This window comes from Carcharodon carcharias, chromosome 20 (assembly GCF_017639515.1).
Source record: "Carcharodon carcharias isolate sCarCar2 chromosome 20, sCarCar2.pri, whole genome shotgun sequence".
Taxonomy (NCBI): Eukaryota; Metazoa; Chordata; class Chondrichthyes; order Lamniformes; family Lamnidae; genus Carcharodon; species Carcharodon carcharias.
Window position 1 is genome coordinate 44,397,003 of NC_054486.1, and position 26,403 is coordinate 44,423,405.

General features: G+C 42.8%; 1 protein-coding gene across 1 annotated transcript in view; it reads left to right on the top strand.

The window, feature by feature from the left end:
* The window catches only part of LOC121292274 (neuronal PAS domain-containing protein 3), a 1,542,391-nt gene that overhangs the window by 1,428,381 nt on the left and 87,607 nt on the right, over window positions 1-26,403 (top strand). Inside the window, exon 7 of the mRNA XM_041214104.1 lies at window positions 22,855-22,973. Coding sequence (XP_041070038.1) covers window positions 22,855-22,973 — 119 coding nt within the window. The remainder of the gene's footprint in view (window positions 1-22,854; window positions 22,974-26,403) is intronic.

Consider the following 26,403-nt stretch of genomic DNA (forward strand, 5'->3'; position numbering starts at 1 on the left):
ACATGGCGCTCACCCTTCCTGAGCGCAGGAGATCATTGAATCTTTTGTGGCCCTGGAGCCATGTGCACCGCACCACATCATGGGTGCTGACACTCTCGGCTACCACTTCCCACGGAGGTTTGGTCAGGTGGGGAGGCCTCCGCCACCCATCCCTCAGAAGGACCTCCCACCGCGCTATCACGTCCTCCAGGAGGGCAGCTAAGCACTCGTCTGAAAAACAAGGGGCACACTGCCCTGCTGGCCTACCTTCTGGCCTGGCCTGCCCTGCTGGCCTATCCTCCAGACTGGCATCACCAACATTGCCCCACTGCAGAGCCCTTCTCCCAGCCATTGCGAGCAGCCTTTCCAAGGCTGCCAGGCCTTCCTTTATACAGGCCGCTGGGTCACCATTGGACCCGGCAGGCTGAGAGCGCCTGCTGCTGCCCTCCCACTCCCGCTATGCATGGGAGTCATGAAGTACGATGGGCAGTCCTTAATTGGCCTGCTCGTGTAAAATGGCGGCACTGACCCGATAGTGGGTGGCGATCAGGTCCTTGCCCGCCCGCGCCCACCCTGACCAGCCCACCCGACATGGGGAAAGTTCTCCCTATGAGATCGCAGAATGCCTAAAAGCACAGTTCAGTCATCATGATGCCCAACATTGTGATAAATGACAGTGGCCCTCAATTCATGCGCAAAGAATTCAAACACCTCACGAATGATTGGGAAATTCAGCACAACACATCACCTCTGCAGTATCCCCAGTCAAATGGAAAGGGTGAGGCAGCAGTGAAATTTGCCAAAGGGATCAGCAAAAAGTCAACTAGTTCCAGCACAAATGTGTGCAGTGGAGAAACACACCCACTGAAGGCATGAAAGTACAACTACATGTCATGCCCAACCAGACTATTCTTCCAACAACTAAAAACCTACTGAAGCTGGAAGCAGTAACAGGAGTGAGTGACAAGATGAAAGTGAAATGACAGAAAGCCAAATTTCACTTTGATAAAGCTGCCAAATTGTTGCCAGAGCTGAGAGTTGGAGAGCCGGTCACAGTGCAAATGTTCAACACAGTCAAGAAGTCAGTCTACTTGGCAACTTGGGACCTGCATAGAGAAATTGTCACCTCGATTGCACATGGTGAAAGTGAACCACCAGAGCTATCATCACAAACACAGCCATTTACGTGCAACTGGAGAAGTTGCTCCTTCACAACAGACAGCTGATGAGGTAGATTTGATTCTGCCGACTGAGCAAGGAACTGAATGATCATCAATCCCAGAGGCCAACAAGTGCAATAGATCAGCAGCAACAATTACCACAGCAGCAACGCTCAGCATGGCAACATCTCCCAAGAAGCAATGCCACCTCAGCAACCAGCAGACACCAATGAACACCTCAACTCAACTATAACGCGTGCGTACAATAAAAATATCTGAACACTTTAAAGATTATAAGCAGGATTTACATCCCGCGGCTGGGCACATGCCCGACCCAATCAGGCATAAAATAGTGCACTATATTTCGGTCGTTAGGCACACGCGAGAGTCGGCAACGTGCCCCCCTGACCTATTAAGGCCGTTAAGCAAGTAATTGAATGCAAATTTTCGCTGCCCGTCCAGCCTTACAGTTGGCGGGCGGGCAAATCGGCCAGGCGGTCTTTGGATTTTTTATGAAACCTCATTCACAGGCTGGTAGAAGTTACCTTCTAAATAACGTGTATGTGGATGGCCTTTTAGCTGTTTTCATCACCAAAATTGATGAGAAATCTACTGTACCATCTGTTTATCAGACTTTCTATATTGAACACATACTTATAGCCTTAACATTTTAGATGTGGAGGTACATGGAGTAGAATCTAATCTGATCTGTGCTGTGTTAGCTGATCTCAAATGGAGTGACTATAAAGCACTCTAATTAAAAGTAAATGTAAATGTAAATTTAATGTAACCAGGCTAAGGAGGAAAATTGATCATCCAACATACTGACTTCTAATTGCTTTTAAATAATCACTACTGAAAGTGCATATTATTGATGGAGAGGGTGAATGGAATTGGTTTTAGCCATAATGGATGGCAAAGGAGTCTATTGAGACTGACTGCCAAGACTAGCCCATGAAAAACAGCCACTTGGGCTGATGGGCCAAGAGGCTTGAAGGCTGACAAGATATGGCATGACTGCCTTCCTGCACTCTAGGCAGCAGTGGGAAAGCTGGCAGAGGGCCCAACTTTCTGGAGCCCAGTTTAGTGATTTAAGTGGCCAATTAAGGGCCCTTTCCTGCCTTTGATTACATTTCACCAGTGGCGGGAGGGCCCTCCACTGTGTGGAGAAATTGCAAGGTACAGTAGGTTTGGTGCTGGTAATGTTGCTGAGCTGTGGCCCTTTGATTGGGCCAGCAGCCCTCGGGGTGGACCACCATCCTTAATAGGAAGAGCAGCTCTGGCTGCAGCTACTTAAGTGGCTTCCACCAGTATGATGCAGTTCCACTGACTGTGGAAGCAGGTTTGCCCACCACCACCATCAACAACCCCTTGCACCAACTTTCGGCTTTGGCGGCGGGTCCCCTGCTGCCATCATGAAATGCCATCGTAAAATTCAGCCTCATCTTTTTTTTTATTTGTTCATGGGATGTGAGCATCATTGTCCTCAAGAAGGTGGCGGCGAGTTGACTTCTTGAAACACTACAATCCATGTGTTGTAGGCGCACTCGTGCTACTGTTAGGAAGAGAGTTCCAGAATTTTGGCCCAGCGACAGTGAAGGAAGGGTGATATAGTTCCATGTCAGAATGGTGTGTAGCTTGGAGGGAAACTTGCAGGGGGTGATGTTCCCATGTGCCTGCTGCCCTTGTCCTTCTAGGTGGTAGAGGCTGCGGGTTTGGAAAGTGCTTTCAAAGGAGTCTTGATTGCAGCAGTCCATCTTGTAGATGGTACACGCTGCTGCCACTGTACTTTGGTAGTGGAGGGACTGAATGTATAAGGTGGTATAATGGGGTGCCAATCAAGTGAACTGTTTTGTCCTGGATGATGGCATGCTTCTTAAGTGTTGCTGGAGCTGTACTCATCCAGGCAAGTAGAGAGTATCACAGAATTGTTACAGCACAGAAGGAGGCCGTTTGACCCATTGTGTCTGTGCTGGTGATTCACCTAATGCTGTTTCCCCGCCTTCTCCCCATAGCCCTACACATTCTCCTTTTCAGATACTAATCCAAATCCCTCTTGAATGTTTTGATTGAACATGCCTTTGCCACACTCTGAAGCAGTGCATTCCAGATCCCAACCATTCGCTGCGTGAGAAAAATTTTCCTCATGCCACTATTGCTCCTTTTGCCTTAAATGTGTGCCCTCTTGTTCGCAATCCCTTCACCAATGGGAGCAGTTTCTCCCTATCTACTCTGTCCAGGCTTCTCATGATTTTAAGTGTCTCTATCAAATCTGCTCTCAACCTTCTCTTCTCCAAAGAAAATAATTCCAACTTCTCCAATCTATCTGTGTAACTGGGACCATTCTCATGAATCTTTTCTGCAGTCTTTCTAATGCCTCCACATCCTTTCTAAAGTGTGGCCCCCAGAATCAGACCTAATACTCAAGTTGAGACTGAACCAGTGTTCTATACAAGTTTAACATAACTTTTGTACTCTACACCCCTATAATGAAGCCTAAGATGCTGTATGCTTTATTAACCACCCTCTCAACCTATCCTGCTATCTTCAATGATTATGCAGATATATACCTAAGTTCCTATGCTCTTGCACCCCTTTTAGAATTGCACTCTTTATTTTTTATTTGTTTGTTCACAAAATGTGGATGTCATTGGGCCAGCGTTTTTTACCTATCCCTCATTGCCCTTGAGAAGGTGGTGATGAGCCGGTTTCTTGAACCGCTGGAGTCCATGTGGTGTGGGTACACCCATAGTACAGTTAGGCAAGGAGTTCCAGGATTTTGACCCAGGCACAGTGAAATAGTTCCAAGTCAGGATCCTGTGTAGATTTTAGGGAAATTGCAGGTGGTGGTGCTCCCATTTATTTACTGCCCTTGTTCTTCTAGGTGGTAGAGGTTGGGTGTTTGAAAGGTACTATTGAAGGTAGCTTGGTAAGTTGCTGCTGTGTAGCTTATAGATGGTAAACACTGCTGCCATTGTATGTCAGTGGTGGAGAGAGTGAATGTTGAAGGTGATGGATGTGATGCCAGTCATTGCAATATTTAAACCAGATGGATTCTGATAAACGTGTCCATACAGCAGCTTTGCCCTGAATGGTGCTGAGGTTCTTGAGTGTTGTTGGAGCTCCTCCCAAGCAAGTGGAGAATATTCCATCAAACTCCTGACTTGTGCCTTATAGATGGTGGACAGACTTTGGAGAGTCACGAGGTGAGTTACCCACTGTAGAATTCCCAGCATTGGAATCGTTCTTGCAGCCACAGTATTTATATGGCTGGTCCAGTTCAGTTTCTGGTCAGTGGTATGCCCCAGGATGTTGATAGTGGGAGATTCAGCAATGGCAATGCCATTGAATGTCAAGGGGCGATGGCTAGATTCCCTCTTGTTGGAGGTGGTCATTGCCTGGCACTTGTGTGGCACAAATGTTACTTGTCATTTATCAGCCCAAGCCTGAATGTTGTTCAGGCCTTGTTGCACATGGACATGACTGCTTCAGTATCTGAGGAGTCACGAGTGGTGTTGAACACTGTGCAATCATCAGTGAATATTCCCACTTCTGACTTTATGATGGAGGGAAGGTATTGCTGAAGCAGCTGAAGATAGTTAGACCTAGGACACTACCCTGTGGAACTCCTTCAGTGATATCCTGGGACTGAAATGCTTGACCTCCAAAAATCACCTTTTTTCTAATGTACAGGTGAAATACTGAGATGAGCAAGATAACCATTTGTTTGATCAGAGTGACAACTTTTCTGATGCAATCTGTGATAAGGTGGCCAGAGTTTAACTGCTTGACTCCAACCAGCAGAGAGTTTTCCCCCTGATTTTTGCTGATTTCCATTTCACATTGTCCCTCTGCGTTTTTCCTACCAAAATGCATCACCTCACACGCCTTTGCATTAGATTTCACCTGCCACTTGTCTGCCCATTCCACCAACATGTCTGTGTCCTTTTGAAGCTCTACACTATCCTCCTCAATGTTCACAATGCTTCCAAGTTTTGTGTCGTTACAAATTTTGAATTTGTGTCCTATACACCAAGATCTAGGTCATTAATATCTATCAAGAAGAGCTGGTGTCCTAACACCAATCCCTGGAGAGCTCCACTATAAACCTTCCTCCACTCTGAAAAGCATCCACTACTCTCTGTTTCCATTCACTCAGCCAATTTCGTGTCCATGGACAGCCAATTTTGTGTCCATTGGCAGAATTTTCTCTTCAGCATGTGGGGGCAGGCCCTGCACGCCGACGCATAAAATGATGTCCGGTGACGTGGGGCATGCGTCCCGACATCACCGCACGCCATTCCGATCTTCTGTTCAGCGGGTGCGCGCCAGAGGTGGCTGCATGCCCACCAAACTGTCAAAGGCCTATTAAGGCCATTAATAAACCAATTGAACTAATTGACAGGGCTACGTGTCCAACCTTAAGATTGGCAGGCAGGCGAAGAGCCCAAATGGCCTTCGCGTTTTTAATGAAACCTCATCCATGGGTGGGATGAGGTATTATGAAGGTTTTATTAAATTAATAAATATATTTTACACATTCCATAAACATGTCCCAGCTCATGTGACACTGTCACATGAGGGGACATGTCTAAATAATTCAGTCTTTCTTTATTTTTAAGTTTCAAATTGAACTTATTCGGAGCTGCCTCAGGGAGATTTCTGCACTCTTTCGCATGCATGCACGCGGAAGAGCACAGGCCCCGACTCTCCCTCCTCCCCCCGCCCGCACAGGTAGCACTGAGTGCTACAGGGCGTGTGTCATGCTGGTCAGGCCTTAATTGGCTTGCCCACATAAAATGGTGACGCACAGCCGATTGTGGGCAGAGAGAAACTGCCCCGCTCGTAAAAGGATTGAGAATGAGAGGACACAGATTTAAAGTGATTTACAAAGGAAGCAAATGTGATGTGAGAAAAAACTTTTTCACACAGCGATTGGTTCAAGTCTGGAATGCACTGCCTGGAAGTGTAGTGGAGGCAGGTTCATTAAAGGCAGTCAAGAGGGAATTAGATGATTATTGGAATAGAAACAATGTGCAGGGGTATGGTGAAAAGGCAGGAGAATGGCACTAAGCCATAATGCTCATTCAGAGACCCGGTGCAGATATAATGGGCCGCATGGCCATCTTCTGCGCTGTAACATTCTGTGATTCCTGGGAGATCCAAATTGATTGCCTCACTCACTTATCAATGCACAACACAGATTCAGATTGTAGCAAAGATGGTCCCTTTATTCGGACACCAATTTTGCCCTTTTAAATATGGAGCATTTCAGATAGCCTACAACTAAAACAATATAGCACATTCAAAAATGTGCCAAAGCACTTCACTGAGGTGTAAAATGGACACTGAGCCAAAGGACATATAAGATGGGGTGACCAAAAGGTTGGTCACAAAAGGGGATTTAAAGGAGGTTCCTTAAGGGGGAGAGGGTTTGGAGGGACTAAGGGACTTAAGGAGGGAATTTCAGAGCATTGAACCTAGATTGCTGAAAGCACAGCTGCCAGTGGTGTGGTAAAGAAGGTGGAGATGCACAAGAGGACAGAATGACTGTGGCTCCAATTGACTTGAAAGATGCCTAATTATGGTTTCATTATACCAATCTCAAGTTCAATTTTTGAAGTGGCAGTTCCTCTACATCATTTTTACAGTTCACTAATTTTTTATCCATCCACCCCATCTGAACTCACTGTGCTTATATTTCTATTTGTATTTAGATAATTGGTTTGTGAGAATTTCTTGTTAATAGATTATTTAAACAGCAGCAGTAGATAGTTGTTGCAGTACAGGAGCTCAACTTCATCATCAGTTACATGATAGTTAATAGAGAACCAAAAAGTACCTTGTTCTAATAAGCCTGGAGCAAGTCCTCTTGACCCCAGACTGGATTGAAGCCCTTTAGGCATTAATGTTTCTTTTTTGCAAGAAACGTAGAAAAGTAGAAGCAGGAGTAGGTTATTCGGCTTTTTAAGCCTGCTCCTCCATGCAATATGATCATGTTTGATCCTCTGTCTCAATGCCATACTCCCGCGCTCTCCCCATACTTCTTCATACCTTTAGAACTCAATCTATTTCCTTCTTAAATATTCTGTGAACTGGCCTCCCCCCACCCACCCCCCTCCCCCACCAGCCAGAAGAAACATCATCCCTGCATGCAGTCTGTCCATCCCTGTTAGAATTTTATATGTTTCAATGAGATCCCCTGTCATTCTTCTAAACTCCAGTGAATACAGGCCTAATCAGTAAGACATCCTTGCTCCTGTAATCAAGTCCTCTCGCAATTAAGGCCAACATACCATTTGCCTTCTTAACGGCTTGCTGCACCTGTATGCTTGCTTTCAGTGATTGGTGTACAAGGACACCCAGGTCCCTTTGTTCATCAACGTTTCCCAATCTATCACCATTTAAATAATACTCTGCCATTCTGTTTTTCCGACCAACGTGGATAACTTCACACTTATCCACATTATACTGCATTTGCCATGTATTTGCCCACTCACTCAACTTCTTAAATCGTCTTGAAGCCTCTTAACATCTCCCTCACCACTCACATTCTGACCTAATTTTGTATCATCAGCAAACTTGGAAATATTACATTTGGTTCCCACATCCAAATCATTGATATATATTGTGAATAGCTGGGGCCCAAGCACTGGTTCCAGTGATATTCCACGAGTCACCATCTGCCATTCCGAAAAAGACCCATTTATTCCTACTCGCTGTTTCCTGTCAGTTAACCAATTCTCAGTCCAAGCCAATATATTACTCTCAATCCCATGTGCTTTAATTTGTGCCTCTTATGTGGGACTTTATCAAAAACTTTCTGAAAATCCAAATACACCACATCTATTGGTTCTCCCTTATCTATCCTGCTAGTTACATCCTCAAAAAACACCAGTAGGTTTGGCAAACATGATTTCCCTTTCATAAATCCATGTTGATTTTGTCTAATCCTGTTGATATTTTCTAAGTGCCCTGTTGTCACAGCCTTTTTAATAGACTGTAACGCTTTCCCTACCATTCATACTACTACTAACTGGTTTGTAATTCCCTGTTTTTTCCCTCCCTCCTTTTTTAAATAATGGGGTTACATTTGCCACCCTCCAATCTGCCAGGATTGTTCCAGAATCTACAGAATTTTGGAAGATGACAACCAACACATCCACTATTTCCATGGCCACCTCCTTTAGTACCCTGGGATGTCAATTATCAGGCCCTGGGGATTTATTTGGCTTTCAGTCTCATTAATTTCTCCAGCACTATTTTTTTAGTGATACTAATTTCCTTCAGCTCCTCCTTCTCACTCAGCCTTTGGTTCCCTAGTATTTCTAGGAAGTTATTTGTGTCTTCCTCCATGAAGACAGAACTAAAGTAGTTGTTTAATTGCTCTACCATTTCCTTGTTTTCTATTATAAATTCTCTAGTTTTGGACTGTAAGGGACCTACATTAATCTTTTCCTTCTTACATACTTAAAGAAGCATTTACAGTACTCTTTTATGTTCCTTGCAAGGTTACTCTTATACTCTATTTTTCCCCTCTTAATCAATTTCTTGGTCCCCCTTTGCTGAATTCTAAACTGCTCCCAATCCTCAAGCTTGCTACTTTTTCTAGCAACTTAGCAAATGATTCCTCTTTGGATCTAATACAATCCTTAATTTCTTTTGTTAGCCATGGTTGGGCTATGTCAGCAAAAAATGTCAGCAAAATATACCTTCTTCTTTGTTGTGGAATGCATACTGATCACCTTGCTCAAACAGTAAGCTCCTCATAAATTGCTATTATTTCACACTTTTTAGCTGGATTTGAGACCTTAATGTTCTTAAGGGAATCTTAGTGCAGTTAGTGCCTCTTCACTCATGATGGTAATTGATGCTTTACCATACTGGTTGCGGCCATATTCGGAGTGATTGAGCTCAGTAGGTGAACTGCAATGAGCCCACCGACATATCAACAGACTCTAACTCAGAACATTACAGTTAGCCCTTAGACATTTTAAAGCTCTTTGTGAATCTGCAAGGAAAATATAAGTTTTTAACAAATAAGGTGAGACAGTTCCTTTGCCCCTCTATCAGGACATAATGTAATTGGAGCATAGATGCCTCACTATACAATGATACTTCTGGCACAAAACATAGCTAGGATGACAGGTGATATAGTCAGCAATCTGGCTGTTCCACCTCACAAATTGAAGATGAAAATCAAGGTGCAAAACAAATTCATCTACACCTGGGATTACCCAGACGATGGACAACCATCATCTACTCAATTGGCTGCAGGCAATTCAGCATGAAAGCTGGAAATCTTTGCTGCTGTTGAAAATAAAAGTTTCTGTACAATGTCTCTGTTTCCTTCATATCTGTCCAAACAGAGAGAGGGCAGATAATTCTAGTAACTGTTCTAGGCATCAAAAAATGTTTATTAGAAATATTAGACATTGAATAGTGTCTACTTAATTGTGGGAGAGACTTTTTATTTCAACCATTAGTCATTTCCTACATCTTGATTCAGTCAGTATCTGATTGGTGAGCTGACTGCCATGAAAGAATAGTTATTAACCATAATTAATAAAATAAAATCAGTATTATATAAATTAAGGATCACATTATGACATTAAAATAGGAACCAAATTATGTTGATGTGATCCAGTCCACTTATTAAACATCCTCTAATCTCATTTCACTTGAAGACTATACTCAATTTTGACTCCTTAGGTGGAATTTAGACTCTCAGATAGGAAACTGGTGTGACGCGTGGGCTATTTGTCCAGGTGTCTCCGTGGTAGGCCTAACTAATATTAATGACAGGTCCCCATTTCCACCCCAAGCAGAAGCTATGATTAAACCAGGCACAAAGAGATTGCCCCTTAACTGTCAGCAAGCTAAGGTTGGGCCAAAGGCCTCCTGCAGCACTCAGACAATGCTTGTGGAGATGGGCGTTCAGCATGAAATTGCATGGGGAAAGGAGGTGTGAATCTGAGGAAGTAGAAACTGAAACTGTCCTTGTGAGACCCAGGGGATAACTTCCTACATCACCTGGCCCATCAAAGATAGATTTAAACTTATCTTTTAGAAGTTTCACTTCTTTCCCAACTGATGACTACTGCAAGTCCTCATTCAGTTACAAGATGTCATTAAGGTTCTGGGGAAGTCATTGAGTCCTATTTATCACATTTTAACAAGGTTCCCACTTCAGATTCTCAATCTACAAGAGAGTCAAGGGTTTTGGATGGTAGGCAGGAAGGTGGAGTTAAGGCCACAAAGAGATCAATCATGATTTTATTGAATAATGGTGCAGGCTTGAGGGGCCAAATGGCCTACTCTGCCCCTATTTCTTGTGTTTATTGTACTAATAACACCTCAGCTGCGGAATGAGAATGAACGGGGGAAAAAAATAATCAATTCCAACTGCTATTAAAATTCATATTTCCTCTTCCGTATAGAATGCTTTGGAAGATTGACCAGTAATAAATAAATTTTAAATTGCTCTTATCTATTGACCACACTTCATACTTTGATATTGTTGCACTTTGTTTTAAAATTTTCAAAAGCATCCTGTTTATGCAGCTATTGTACTAAAACTATTGAATTACATTTTAATGGTCAATTTTTGTCATATATATTAATCTACCTTATTTTATTGAATTGAACAACGAATATTTTATTTTCTCATTTAATACATCATAAGAACTGAGGCTAAGGTGACCAGTTAATAGCATTGTAACATGTTGCCATTTTTTCAGAGCAGATATCTTAACATTAGTGATATTTATATTATTTAGCAGCCTTGAAATTTGTTCAACCAATATGTTGAACAAGTGTTCACTTGTTTGGGTATTATATTTAGTTTCAAGTCAAACACATGTACCATTTATTTAATAATTGCTCTGTTCTGCTTTACATAACAAAAGTGGGGATGTGAATATTTTAAATGCATCATCAAACTGATTTTTAAATTAATTACACTTTCTGTCAGAAAACCATGAGCATCTGACAGAAACCTAAATGAAGCTGTGGATTCCATTAACAAAAATTAAAAGGCAGTGATTAGATTATAATGATCAGATGTCCTGATCATAATAACGTGCTTTTGACATACCTGCTCCATGTCCTATCTACTATAGCCTAAATTTGTTATGGGCCCTTTTTAAGCAAGTGACTGATGGCATGTTTCCAGGACACACCCAAACCTGCAGATTCAAGGACTGTCTTAAATTATTCCTTATGCTTCATTGTAATATTTGGGCGAGTTGCCAATGCTTGCCTCTCCTCTGAAGGCAGCTCACTATGTGATTGAATGGAATTTGGGCAGCTTTCCTCACCAGCTGCATGTGGCCCTTGTCACATCTCAGGCTGAAACAACAATGCTTAAAGTTACAAATTTAACAACATCATCTAATTTGCTATGCTGGCTAACTCCTAACATGTGCTATCTGACCTTCAACCCCTAGGGTTAGGTAACCCCATATGTAGTACACAGTGTATTTTACAGTATCATATCCGAGTACCATATAATATCTAATACGGTCCACATACACAGCCAGCTATCATCACGACATCGCTCCCTTATTAGACCAAAAACATGTTCATGTGTTTTTGTTTTGTGTATGTAGCTTAGATGCCCTTACTAAACATACAATTAATTTTGCAAACAAACTTAACAAATCATTATTTCTCTAATTTACACTCATGAATTTCTTCAAGTACAAATATCAGGTAAGTTCAGTCCAGCATAGTTTCAGTTTTTGTTTAGTATTTCTCTTTCTGGAACTGTTTTTCACCATTTATATGTGGCATCTCTTGCAGTGATCATCAGTATGTAATTCGATGCACCTTAATGATCCAATCCAGTTGCTTTCTCGTGTATTTGCAAACATCGCAAACAGGAACTTCAAAATCATAAGAGCAGTGTTCGGTGAACGTCCTTTTTGTTTTGAACATAATCACAACACATAAACCCTCTCAATTAGACACATTGTGACGCTTTGTGTCAAGATTTGTTGTTTTTCAACTTGAAATCATCTTGTTTTAAATCACAAAACATCGTTCCAAGCTGGTTTTCAACTTCATGTTTTGTTGCTAAATCACACAAAATCTCCATATCACTTTGGTGGTCTAGCCTTGCGCCGTGGTCTGCCTACTGTCTCAAGAACTCTGGTCATCAAATAATGATTAGAAAGTGTAATCATTCTCTCTGGAAACAATGCATTTCCCTTTGGATAGCAGCTAGTGTGCCTGCCATCAGCATCGCTGGCCTGGACTTCTGGGTTGCTGGATGTCAGCTTCGCCCCAGCCCCTACATCTGGTTCATCTGTTGCTGTGTCTTTGCCACCATAATATTTTTTGACAGATGAAGAATTTCTTTCATACAGTATTCCTTCAGGTGACTGCACAGTCACAATGTTTCCCTTCTTGGTGATGACAGTGTATGTCTCGGGGTAAAATGGTGTATCCACCTTACTTGGACTCTTGTGCCTCAGCAGTACTTCATCACCTGACATCACACCAGGCTGTCTAACTCCCCTTCTCTGGTCTGCATAAAATTTCGCAGCACTCTTTTTCTCTGCATCATGTTTTTTTCTAATCAACACTCAGTTCAGCTCTGTAGTCCCTCAGTAATCCCTCAGCTCTGGCATCTTGGTATGTATTTTGTGTCCAAATAGCAGCTCAACTAGACTCTTTGCCATTGTAGTTTGCCATTGTGGAGTTGCACTATACATGGCTACATATGACAGCAACACCTCCTTCCAATCTTTTCCCTCAGCCTGAGCAATCCTCAGCTGTTTCTCTAAGGGTTGGTTTTGGCATTCCACTTCCCCATTTGCCTGTGGCCATTAGGGGTAACTTTGTGGTGGTGAATGCCTGTGATTTACAAATAATCTGCAAAGATCTGTGAAATGAATTGTGGCCCATTAGCTGAAGGCAGAGTGACTGGTAGACAATGCCTTGCAAATATTTCAGTCAATGCGTTCACCATTTTCTCTGCTGTTGTAGGCTTCATCACAATATACTCATAGTAATGGCTTTAGTAGCCAATCACCACTAGTATGGACTCTTCTGATGGAAAAGGGCCTAAGACGTCAACTGCTACATCCTCCCATGGTCCAGCTGGCAACAGTGTGCTGCATACTGTTTTGGTGGATTGGGTCTGCTGACAAGTTGACATTCATGACATGTTTTAGCAAACTGCTCCACATCTTTCTCCATCCCTGGCCACCATGCTTTGGTTCATAAGTTTTGCTTAGTACCAACCACTCCCAAGTAACCCTCATGAGCTAGCATCACCAGACTAGGCCTAAGCTTTTGTGGCACTGCAAGTCTGCTGCCCCTGAGAACACCCTTCCCAACTGTGCTAAGTTCATCTTGTACAGCAATGTATGCCTTGAATGGGCAATTCTCCCAGTTTCCAACTTGGATTCTCTGTCTGAATTTATCCAATTCTGGATCTCTGATTGTCATTTCTCTGGGTGTAGCATGAACTACCACAAACTTCATAAATGATTCAGCTTCCCTTTCTAGTGAGGATATGTGGGTTTTATCCTTCCTCCATGACATTCCGGACAGTGGGCCACTAATGTTCATCCTTCCAGCAAAGTGAACCACCATGTACTTGTACTGCTGGAGTCTCAAAACCCATCTTTCGATTCTGCTACATGGGTTGGATTTGGGAGAATAAATCATCTCTAATGGCTTATGATCCATCACTAATTCATACTTAATGCTGAACAAGTATGCATGGAATCTTTCACATGCCCACTCCAATCCTAAAGCCTATTTCTCTATCTGAGAATATCTCTTCACAAATGTTAGAGATCGGCTTGCATAGGCAACGATTCTTGGGCTTTCAGCATGCATTTCCAAAATGAGTGATGAAAGTCGTCACCTTCCTTGAATCAGGATGAAGCTCCAGCTGGTGGTATCCCCACTTCAAGTCTAATTTGGAAAATACCTTGCTTACTCTTGAAAGCCTTCTTCCACAGTGGGAATTCAGTGACCTTCTATCTCTACCACTACCTTCACCTGTCGCATGTCAACACAGAGTTTGATGTCATCATTTGGCTTAGGCATGACCACAACAGGGCTCACCTATGGTGTTGGTCATTCAACTGGCTCTATGATTCTTGGTCAATCAGTTCCTTGATCTTTGCCTCAACTTTCGCTCTCAGACCAAAAAGGTGTTCTGCATACAGACTGAGCTACAGGCTTCATGTTTTCGTCAATGGTTAATCTCACTTGCCAGATGTGTAACTTCCCAATTCCTTGAAACACTGGTCCAAACTCCTCTCTAAACTTCACATAGGGTTTCACAGAACTTATTTTCAAACCAATGTGCAACACCCAAAAGTCTTTGGCAGTTTCTGTGCTCAGAAGAAGCTCACTATCCTCCTTGATCACTACAAATTCTGCGTCTACATTCCATCCCCCAGCCCTCATATCCACAATGAAGCACCAATGTTTTGAAGTGGGGTTTTAGAAGTGTAAGAATAGAGCTTTTTGACACATTTTTGAGATGTGCACTTGATTCTCCTTGTCTTCGTTTCCTCCCACAGTGCTCTGTCAATGACATTACTGTCACTGCCTGAATCTACAATAATGTTCACTTCAACACCACCAACAATCACTGTTCTGAAGAAGAGTCATACGCACTCAAAACGTTAACTCTGTTTTTCTCTCCATACATGCTGCCAGACCTGCTGAGCATTTCCAGCATTTTCTGTTTTTGTTTCAGGTTTCCAACATCTGCAATATTTTGCTTTTAACAATCATTGGAACTTTCTCATGGTTACTCCTGTTGACAGGAACATGTATCCATGATTGCTATTGATGTCCTCACTCTGCATCATCTTACAGTTATGCTACTTTCATCTCTCTTCCCTTTATGTGGTTTTCCAGGCTTCCCTCTCTGTTCAGCTTGCTTCTCCATGTCTTGGCAAAATGGTCCTTGCCTCCACATTTTCTGCATATTTTTCCCTGGGCAGGGCAGCAGGCACGTTTTCCATAGTGGCCCAAGTAGCCACATCTGAAACACTCTCAAGACTTTGAATCTGCCCTCACACCTTCCTCTCCCTCCCAGAACCATGATAGGGTCCCCCTTGTCCTCACTTATCACCCTACCAGCCTCCGCGTTCAAAGGATCATCCTCTGCCATTTCCGCAAACTCCAGCATGTTGCCACTACCAAACACATCTTCCCTTCACCCCCCCCCACCCCCCGGTGGCTTTCCGCAGGGATCATTCCCTCCGGGACACCCTGGTCCACTCCTCCATCACCCCCTATACCTCAACCTCCTCCCATGGCACCTTCCCATGCAACCGCAGAAGGTGCAACACCTGCCCCTTTACTTCCCCTCTCCTCACCTTCCAAGGGTCCAAACACTCCTTTAGGTGAAGCAGTGCTTCACTTGCACTTCCCTCAATTTAGTCTACTGCATTCGCTGCTCCCAATGCGGTCTCCTCTACATTGGAGAGACCAAACGCAGACTGGGTGACCGCTTTGCAGAACACCTTTGGGCTGTCCGCAAGCATGACTCAGACCTCCCTGTTGCTTGTCACTTCAACACACCACCCTGCTCTCATGCCCACATGTCCGTCCTTGGCCTGCTGCAATGTTCCCGTGAAGCTCAACGCAAACTGGAGGAACAGCACCTCATCTTCCGACTAGGCTCTTTACAGTCTTCCAGATTTAATACTGAGTTCAACAATTTCAGATCATGAACTCTCTCCTCTATCCCCACCCCCTTTCCGATCCCCCTTTTTCCAATAATTTATAATTTTTTTTACAACTATATTTTTTCTTTTCCCTCCCATTTTTAAATTTATTTCGAACTATTGTTTCACCACCTTTTAGCCCATTTCGACCCCTTCTCCCCACCCCATCCGCACTAGCGCCATCTGCCACTAGCATGCTTCCCTTCATGTCCCCATTAGCACATCCTTTAGATAATATCACCACTGTCAACACCCCTTTGTCCTTTTGTCTATGACATCTTTGGCAGTCTGTTCTTGGCCTCCACCTATCACTGGCCCCCTATCGAGCTCTCCTGTCCCACCCCCTTCTACCAGCTTATATTTCATCTCATTTCTATATGTCTTAGTTCTGATGAAGGCTCATACGGACTCAAAACGTCAACTGTATCCCTCTCCGCAGATGCCGTCAGATCTGCTGATTTTTTTTCTAGTTATTTTTGTATTTGTTCTAGATTTTCAGCATCTGCAGTATTTTGCTTTTATCTCAAGACTTTTGCTCTTTACATTTACGGGTACCTGGATTCCATTGTGCCAATCAGTTAACCTCAGCTTTTGCCATCCCAATGGCCGGGGTGGGACTAAGGTTCATGCTGTGAAATTGTCCATCCGCTGCTTCCAATGTACCTGCTATTGACAAAGTGTCATCTAACGTTGTCACCTCTTCTTTCCAATAGCTTAAGCCTCAACTTATCCAATTTGTAATGTTGGACCACCTGACCCATTATCTGGTTATTCAGATCCTTTGCAACATAATTCCATCCATCCGACATCTGTCTCAGGCAGATCACAAATTGAGCAACTGTTTCCCCCTCTTTCTGTCTCATCTACGGGAAAACATGCCGTTGAAATGTGGAATTTGGTGTCACCGCATAATTGTCCTGCAAAGCTTTCACTGCATGCTCAATATCTACCTTTTCTCCTATGTCAGGCAACGTCTTGAAAGTCTCCCTCACCAAAGCACCCACATTGGACAGCAATAAGGCCCGTTGCTGTGCTTTCTGTGACACCGTTGCCCCACCCAAAAACAGACTGACTGTCAGCATATGCTTCGTGCTCCTCCAGCCATGCTTTCCATTTCATGCTGACAGTACTGGCATCACCCATCTTATCAAATGGCTCAATTCCCTGGACAGCAGACATATCAGCTCCAACAAATGCCATGACACAATCCTAAATCCTCGTCACCAATGTCACATCTCAGGCTGAAAGAACAACACTCAAAGTCACAGAATGAACTGCAAGAACAACAGCATTTATGCTGGCTAAGTCCTTAACATGTGCTTAATGACCTTCAAACCCAGGTCAGGTGACTCAATATGTAGTACAAAGTGTACCTTTCAGTATCCTACCTGGGTTCCATATATTATCCAATTCATAAGTCCAAACAGACATCATCATGACAGCCCTCAGGCAAATCCAACATCCTAAGGAGTTTAGAAATCTCTCTAGAAGGCAGCTATCAAATGCTGGCTCTCCCACTGTTACATTTGTCATTGTGGCTCTCATTTTACATCTGATTTTATGTATATGTTTTATTATTTATTACTTTTTATTATGTTGTGAGACTGCTTATTGTCCTGCTTTGGAAAAAGAGACAGAGACAAACAAAGAAATATGTTCTACTTTGGATAGATGCTATATGTTCTTACTGTCTTTTGGTTCCCAGATGTTGTTAATAATCATGCTTTAAGCTTGGAAAGATGGGAAACTCTTTATGTTTAATTTTGCCATGCTGTCTGGTACAATAGAAGGACCAGGTTGAACTGATTCTGTTCCACTTCACATGAGTCTGTAACACACTGTGAAATGTAGCCCCTGGGACATAACAATTAGTTCCTAGCCATTTACAAATTTATTTATTCATGGGATGTGGGCATCACTGGCTAGACCAGCATTTACTGCCCATCCCTAATTGCCCTTGTTCAGAGGGCATTTAAGAATCAACCACATTGTTGTGGATCTGGAGTCACATGTAGGCCAGACCAGTTAAGGACAGCAGAATTCCTCTCTGAAGGACATGAGTGAACGAGATGGGTTTTTACAGCAGGAGTTTTGTGGTCCATATCAGACTTGTAATTCCAGATTTTTATTGAATTCAAATTTCACTCCCTGTCATGGTGGGATTAGAACCTGGGTCCCCAGAGCATTACCTTGGGTCTAGTGACAATATCACTATGCCACTGCCTCTTTACAGATAATACAACAATATACAACATTAAACAGAGAGAGAGGGAGAAAAACAAAAAGCACAGAAGAGCGAGAGAGGGAGAAAGACAAGAGCATAGGATTTCAGTTTTGGAGCAATTGAAAAAGCTGGGGCAGATATTTTCGCTTGGTGGTCAGGTAGGTGTGCACCCGACCTGCTCAAGCATGAAATGACGTGTGTTGATGTTGGCCGAGAGTGCTTCATCACAAGACTTCCTGGGACAAGTATAGAAACAAATAATGGTCCAGCGGAGATGTAAGTGGTTTCAGCACACTAGCAAATGATGAGGGAAACATGAAAAATTTGGAAAAGAGGCTTATGTGGGCCAGGAACAACGCAGGGGAAAGGCAGGTGGATCCCCGAGTGCAGACTAGCTTGCCAATTTCTTTTCTTTCATGGGATGTGAGCATCGCTGCCAAGATCAACATTCGTTGCTCATACTTAATTGCACTTGAAAAGGTGGGGGTGAGCCACTGCCTTGAACCAATGTGATCCACCTAGTGTAGGTAGCGTAAACCCACAGTGCTGGTAGGAAGGGAGTCCAGGATTTTGACTCAGCAACAATAAAGGAACAGTGAAATAGCCCCAAGTCAGGATAGTGCATAGCTCGAAAGAGAACTTGCAGATGTTTCCCATGGGCCTGCTGCCCTTGTCCATTTAGGTGGTTGCGGCAGATTTGAAAGGTGCTGTCTAAGGAGCCTTGGTGAGCTCCTGCAGTGCATCTTGTAGACGGCACACACTGCTACTACTGTGCATCCGTGTTGGAGGGAGCGAATGCGTCGATGGTGAATGGTGTGTTGATTAAATGGGCTGCTTTGTCCTGGATGGTGTCAAGCTTCTTGTGTTGTTGGGGCTGCACTCATCCAGACAAGTGGAGAGTATTCCATCACACTCCTGACTTGTGCCTTGTAGATGAAGGACAGACAGGCTTTGGGGAGTCAGGAGATGAATTACTTACTTCAGAATTCCCAGCCTCTGACCTGCTCTTGTAGCCACAGTATTTAGATAGCTAGTTTATTGCAGTTGTGTACTGATGGAGGATCCCCAACCCAAGCATCAGTCCAAGACTCTTCGTCGTGCCATGCCTGTGTGCAGCCATCCTCAAATACCAGCACCTGTCCTAAGGAAATAGAAGTGGCGGTTAAGGGTTAAAGTTAAGCTCAATGTTGAATATGGAAGGCTGTAAAATGCCTAGTAGAAAGATGAGATTCTGCTCCTCAAGTCTCCATTGAGCTTCAATGGAACAATGTAGGAGACCAAAGATAGAGAGGTCAGTGTGGGAGTGGGATGGTTAGTTAAAGTGGCAACATAGGAACATAGGACTTAGGAGCAGGATTAGGCCATTCGGCACTTTGAGCTTGCTCAGCCAATCCATAGGATCATGGATGATCTGGAAGGAACAGATCAGAATCAAGGAACCAAAAGTTCCGAGAAATCCTTGCAGACCAAACAGAAATGTTCAGCAAAGTGATAATCCAATCTGATTTAGTTTTGTCAATGTAGAAGAAGCTAAACTGAAAGAAGTACAAGTAAATCCTTGTTTTAGCTGGAAGGAGCATTTGGTGCCTTTGTCAATGAGAAGCGAGAAGATGAAATGGGAAAGTATAGCAACTCCTGTGCTTGGACAGGCAAGTTCTAAGAGAAAGAAAACAAGTTTTAGGGTATTGGACAAAGGTTATACAGAGGCAATAGTCCCTCTGGAATGTTGAAAGGGGAGAGGAAGGAAAGATGCATTTTGTGGTGGCATCTTGCTGGAGGTGGCGGAAATAACAAGGGATGATCCATTGAATATGGAGGCTGGGGTGAGGTGGGGGAGCAGGTAGAAGTTGAGGGTGAAAGGGACCCTGTCATGGTTCAGAGAGGGAAGAAGAAAAGATGAGGGCAAAAGAACATGAAATGGGGTGAATAGGACATGGGACCTTGTTAACCACAGTGGAGAAAAATCCTTGGTTGCAAAAGGAATACATTTCACAAGCTATGGTGTGGAAGCTTGTCTCCATTGGATGTGTTCTGATGACACAAAGAAACTGGGAAAATAGAAGAGATTCCTTACAGAAAGTGCGGCGGGAGGAAATAAAATCATTGTAGCCGAGAAAGCCACTGGGCTTTTAGTAAATAATGGTGGGTTCTTGAAAAGGAGATAGAGAAATTGAGGAAGGGAAAGATTGAGTCAGAGATGGACCATGTGGAGATAAGGGAGGGATGAAAGGTGGAAGCAAAGTTGATTAAATTTTCTCCTTTAGAGCAAGAGGCAAAGGAGTTGTTTGTCAGTCTCATTTGGGTGGCTTCCAATTGATGATTCAAGACAATCCAAGAGTTGTCTCTTGGACAAGGACCGCGTTCGCACTCTACCCTGATTTTAAGTTGAAACAATAGATTGTAGCCATCCATCATCTTTCATGCAAGGTTTAAAGCTGAAAAATGGGCCAGTAAATTAGATAGGATAGACAGGAAGGAACTTTCCCACTTATTGGAAGGATCAGTAACCAAGGGGGCATAGATTTAAGGTAAGGGACAAGAGGTTTAGAGGGGATGTGAGGAAGAACTTTTTCACTCAGAGGGTGGTGGGAATCTGGAACTCACTGCCTGAACGGATGGTAGAGGCAGATACCCTCATAACATTTAAGAAGTATTTGGATGTGCACTTGCCAGTACCATGGCATACCAGGCTATGGGCCTAGTGCTGAAAAATGGGATTAGAATAGTTAGGTACGGTTCTTATGACTCTATGACTTATCATTTACCAAACTACACAGAACAGCTGTCAGCAGGGAAAGATCAGGCAGCACTTAAACATCCATTGGCTGCAGGTAAATGGCAGGAAGGCGTTCTCGCATTGACAGAGGGGAGTTCTAGGCTTTCATTGTGGGGCCCAAAGAAGCAGTCCTGATCCTGCTATGCCCACAAGTTTTTCACTTACCTGAATACCTCTTCTGTCTCCCTGCACAGCCTGACAGAAAAACCATGGAGGCTTTGTTGCTCAAACTCAGTGAAAATTGAATTAAGGTTTGATTGAAGTCATAAGACCCAGTCAAATAAATTATGCTTCATTCAGATACCTCATGTGCCTGCCAAACCCTGAGGGTTAAAAACATCACCATTGGGAAAGAACAGACTCTCAGTAGGGAAATAAACTGCTTGCTTTTAAAATAAACTAACAGTATCAGCTGTAGAAGCATTAGCATTTCAGTTGCACACGGAAAACCTCCAGTTTTCGAGCATCAACCTAGATAATAATGTTGGCAGGCTAGTGATCCATGGGAAACAGTGCAATCAAGCACAGCCATTCTTGTCTTCACCTGGTTTGGTGGAAGTAGTGGCGTGGTGAGAAGTAAGAGTTTGGGCATTTGGTGTTCATCACAGATGTATGAATACATGTATAAAGATTACATTTATGATTTCAGTGTAATTGGAAAAACAGTAGAAATCTTTCTTCTTGGTTTCTACATACTGCCAGTTATAAGATACTCCTGTTTCTCAAATAGATCTCATTAACTCTCAGTTCTCACCAATGTACCAAAGCTGCAGTTTTGCTGGATAGGTCACTGAGCTTTCTGCATACCATACTGGAGGGAGAACTGAATTAATTCCAGAGACATCTATCATTCTCATTCTATCAGCATTCCTTGGGAAAAAACAGCTCCAAGGGGCTCTGATCTTATGCTTTCACAAAATAGAACTACACGGCTGAGTGACAGTTCTGATCTGAAGCATTTAAGTGTAAGTTTTGATCTTTCTGGCTTTGATTAAAACTAATGAGCTCATTTAATTCAAAATGAGAATCTCTGATAAGAAAAATAAGGTTGATGTGATTGGATTAGAGGGATGAATTAAACTATTACAGTTGAAGTTTCTGCCTAGATAGTGCATTACAGACTCCATGAAATAAAATTAAAAAGCTGTTGGCATATTATAGTGTGTTAGATGATGAGAAGAATTTTATAGTAATTCATTTTTTAATCGGTAGAAGTCACAGTGCTAAATTTATAGCATTGCACCACTTTACCCTTGAATAAAGGAAAATGGTTGTAACTTCAGAAAGACAAAATTAGTGCCTTCAAAAATGGGAATTTTCAAAAAAAAATACGGAAGTAACTTATCAACAGGATGTCATTACAAAGTTGAAATTATCAATAATTGAATTCACGGCTCTGCTATTCTTCTGAAATGTTACAACATGAAGATAAAGAAGTGGATTATCTTTTACAAATTTTTACTCTCTTCTTGTATAGGATCTGTCAAATGAATGGGAATGGTTGAGTTTGTGGAATATCAACCGTCACAAAATATTACTGTTTACTACTAAAGATGTCTGCATACATCTTATAGTAAGCTGTCCTTTAAACTTTGCATATTACATGGAACATCACTAGTTGCCCAATTTCTGTCACCACCATGAGAAGGAAGGATTGAGGTTGTGAAATTGAGCTTTCCATCAGGAAAGTAAACTCGTCAAGGCGCTAATCCTTGTGAATAATGTATCGTGCAAGCTAAATGGGTTCTAATCCTTGTTCTGCAATATTATTCCTCTTTCTCCTAGGACATTTTTAAAATTTAATGATTGGTTTCCTAAATATATAATTTTGGAACCAAAATATACATTGCACAGAAAAGCTGGAAATACCTTCTTTACTGCTAGCTAGTGGTGACAAAAACATTGATTGCAAAAGAAAAATCTAGGCCTCCTTCCAAATAAAATCATGGGAAAATTGGAGCTTATATGATCAAAACCACATCACTAATGCCATTTGTTTTTGTCCTACAGTAGAATCTACCAGCCCAACTTTGCTGACTATTGACAACAGCTTGGAACGATCATTTTTTATAAGAATGAAGTCAACACTGACCAAGAGGGGAGTTCATATCAAATCATCAGGCTATAAGGTAAATAACTATTTAATAATCTCCCAGCTGGGAAACTGATTGAATTTCAGTTGCCAAGAATCCATAATATTTGCAGTTGATCATATAAAATATAATAATTTGTATATTTTTTCTTCAGTTGTGAGGCATTCATCTAGCTGTTAGCAAAGTAGTTAGCTTTGATGAAAGCAATAGATTTAGCTGGAACTCTCTCTATTTGGAGTGAAATTTATGCTATCATTAAAGGCAGGAGTATTGGGAGGAATCCCATCTTGTACTCATGCTAACTTCTTCACTCAAGTTATTGACAAAAGGAATTTCATCAGTTAGCACTGTATTTTAACTTGCAACTTTGCTTGCCAGAATAATTATAGATAAGTGGATGGTCAGATAGATCGATAGACGGGTATATTTTGATCATAATGGAATGTCTAGGAATAAGTAGGCTAGCTGGCATTTGGTCATTTATCAATTTGCTACCCTTGCTTTGTTTTGCTACCCCAAAGAGCTTTAGTGGCTGAGCCATTGAATATATTCAAGGCTGAGAAAGATAGGTTTTTGCACGATAGGGGAGTCAATGATTATGGGGAACAGAGAGGAAAGTGGAATTGAGGCCAAGATCAGGTCCGCCGTGATTCTATTGAATGGCAGAGCAAACCCGAGGAGCCATAGGGCCTACGCCTGCTCCTATTTCCTTATGTTCTTGCTTTTATTTCTCATTATCATCTATACTCTCAACCATTGTAATATAAATGCAATTGTTTAGCTAACAGACACTCTGTTGCATACTTTGTATATTGTATAAATAACGCTAGTTTCTAAGTGTGCAAGGAACTTTATTAACCGACTTGTATACAAGGCTTAAAATGTCTACTCCCATGCTATTAGCTCAGCTTCTAGTAACTTCTCTATTGTCTGTTTACTTATCCTCTGATTCAACACCCAGGCTAAACCACTCCTCAACCCCCTCCTATGGCACCACCCCATGCCCACGCAAAAGATGTAACACTTGCCCCTTCACTTCCTCTCTCCTCACCGTCCAAGGGCCCAAACACTCCTTTCAAGTGAAGCAGCATTTCACGTGCATTTCCCCCAACTTAGTCTACTGCATTCGTTGCTCCCAATCTGGTCTCCTCTACATTGGAGAGACCAAATGTAAACTGGGCGACCGCTTTTCAGAACACCTGTGGTCTGTCCGCAAGAATGACCCAAACCTCCCTGTTGCTTGCCATTTTAACACTCCACCCTGCTCTCTTGCCCACATGTCTGTCCTTGGCTAGCTGCATTGTTCCAGTGAAGCCCAACGCAAACTGGAGGAACAGCACCTCATCTTCCGACTAGGCACTTTACAGCCTTCTGGACTGAATATTGAATTCAACAACTTTAGGTCTTGAGCTCCCTCCTCCATCCCCACCCCCTTTCTGTTTCTTCCCCCTTCCTTTTGTTTTTTCCAATAAGTTATATAGATTTTTCTTTTCCCACCTATTTCCATTATTTTTAAATATTTTTAAATCTTTTATGCTCCCCCCACCCCCACTAGAGCTATACCTTGAGTGCCCTACCATCCATTCTTAATTAGCACATTTGTTTAGATAATATCACCAACTTCAACACCTATGTGTTCTTTTGTTCTGTTGTCTGTGACATCTTTTGATGATCTGCTTCTATCACTGTTTGTTTGTCCCTACAACCACACCACCTCCCTCCACTTCCAGACAGGTTTCTCATTTGAAACATCAAACTTTATTTATAGGCTGCAGCAGCAGTTACATGCTTCCATCAAGCTCCATAACTAGGAGAAGAACTCCCACACTTATGTTCCCTGTGCTTAGAGCTGATTCGTTCACACTGTTATGTGATACTATACAATGCAATAAGTCTTAAAGCCACAGTCACTACATTCCTTAAAGTTACAATTACTACAGCAGCCTCAGTAACCAAATTGAGCCAGAATTAGGCCTGTTAGATTACCGCAAGTGAAGGGGGCTGCTTGTAGGAAGTCTTACTCAATCCACCGAGCCTATGGGCCAAGCATTATAGACCCAGGCAGCCTGCAGGCACAACAAACGCCCTGAACTTCATTCTTCTCAGATTCCTTCCAGGCTGGTACTGAAGACATTAACCATATTTTCCAGTCTGAAGTGCACAGCTTCAGTAAGAGTCATAATGATCAACAGCATCCCAGAATCCTCCAACATCACCTCTGTGTATATCCTGTTCAACTGGGAGGAGAGACCCACCAGAGATGAAGGCAGAGTGTTTCATGGTCATGTGGGAATGGCTCTGGAAACCCTAAACATTAGCTCTGAACCCTAGGAAGCCTCATGGCTTCAAGTCAAACATTGGCAAGGAAGCCTCCTGCTAATTACCACCTCTCCCTCCTGACAAATCAGTACACCTCTATGTTGCACACCATTTCAGGGAAGCATTACTGTAGCAAGGGCACAGAAGGTACTCTGAATGCGGGCCTTCAGTTTCCATCATCAGGAGTGGCTTGATAACACCACCACCAATTACTGGACCTCCTCTGAACCTTTTCCAGGTCTCTGTATCATCCAACACATTAGAAGAGCAAAACAGGACACATCAGGGGGAACTTTATGCTGCAGGACCCCTGGTCCATTTTAATATCGCCTTATTAATGTAGAGGTACCAAACAGCCCACTTGAAAAAGGCATCTAACAACAGCTGACCAGTTATAGTCAGTAAGTTGTTCACGAAACTGGTTTTTGGAGGGTTGTATAGATGCAGGAGGAAGAATAGCCTGCAGTGACAGTGGCCCAGAATTTCTGTGTTGTGCCTGCAGGAGTACTCCTGCTTTTTCTGGCCCCAGAAAGCTAAACTTTGCATTTACCCTCTTGCCCACCAGCTTTTATTGTGGAATGTCTGTGATACACATTCTGCCCAGTGGACCACGAAAACAGTTTAGAGGCCTGATGTATGTCACAGGATCTGAACATGCATGTATTTTCAAGTCTCCTGCCATAGCCAAGTGAACAGATTTTAGTTGTAATGCACAAGACACAATGGTGTTTCTGTTCGGGATTCCCCTGTACCTGTGCATTGAAGAGAAAAAACTGAAAGCAAAGAGGAGCAATTCAGGAGGACAGACAGGAGAGGAGCTACAAGATATCAATGAGGTCCTAGCGTTAAAAGTGGACCTTCACTTACCCACCTTGCTTGGTTTGTCAGCCGTTTCCGGCCTCACCCGCACCCTCCCCTCCTCTACCATAAATATTGGGGCTGGAGTGCACTTTCTTTTCTCCTCTGCCTACAATGTCCTCTCCTCCTCTTATAAAAGCAATGACTTATGTTGATACACAGTTCTAACCTACATAAGTGCAAGTTACATGGCTGGCCACTAGCATCTGAATAAGTACCACGTCAAAAAGCAAGAATAGATACTGCATGCAAACAAGCTATTAGAACGGGCTAGAGGAGATGACAAGGT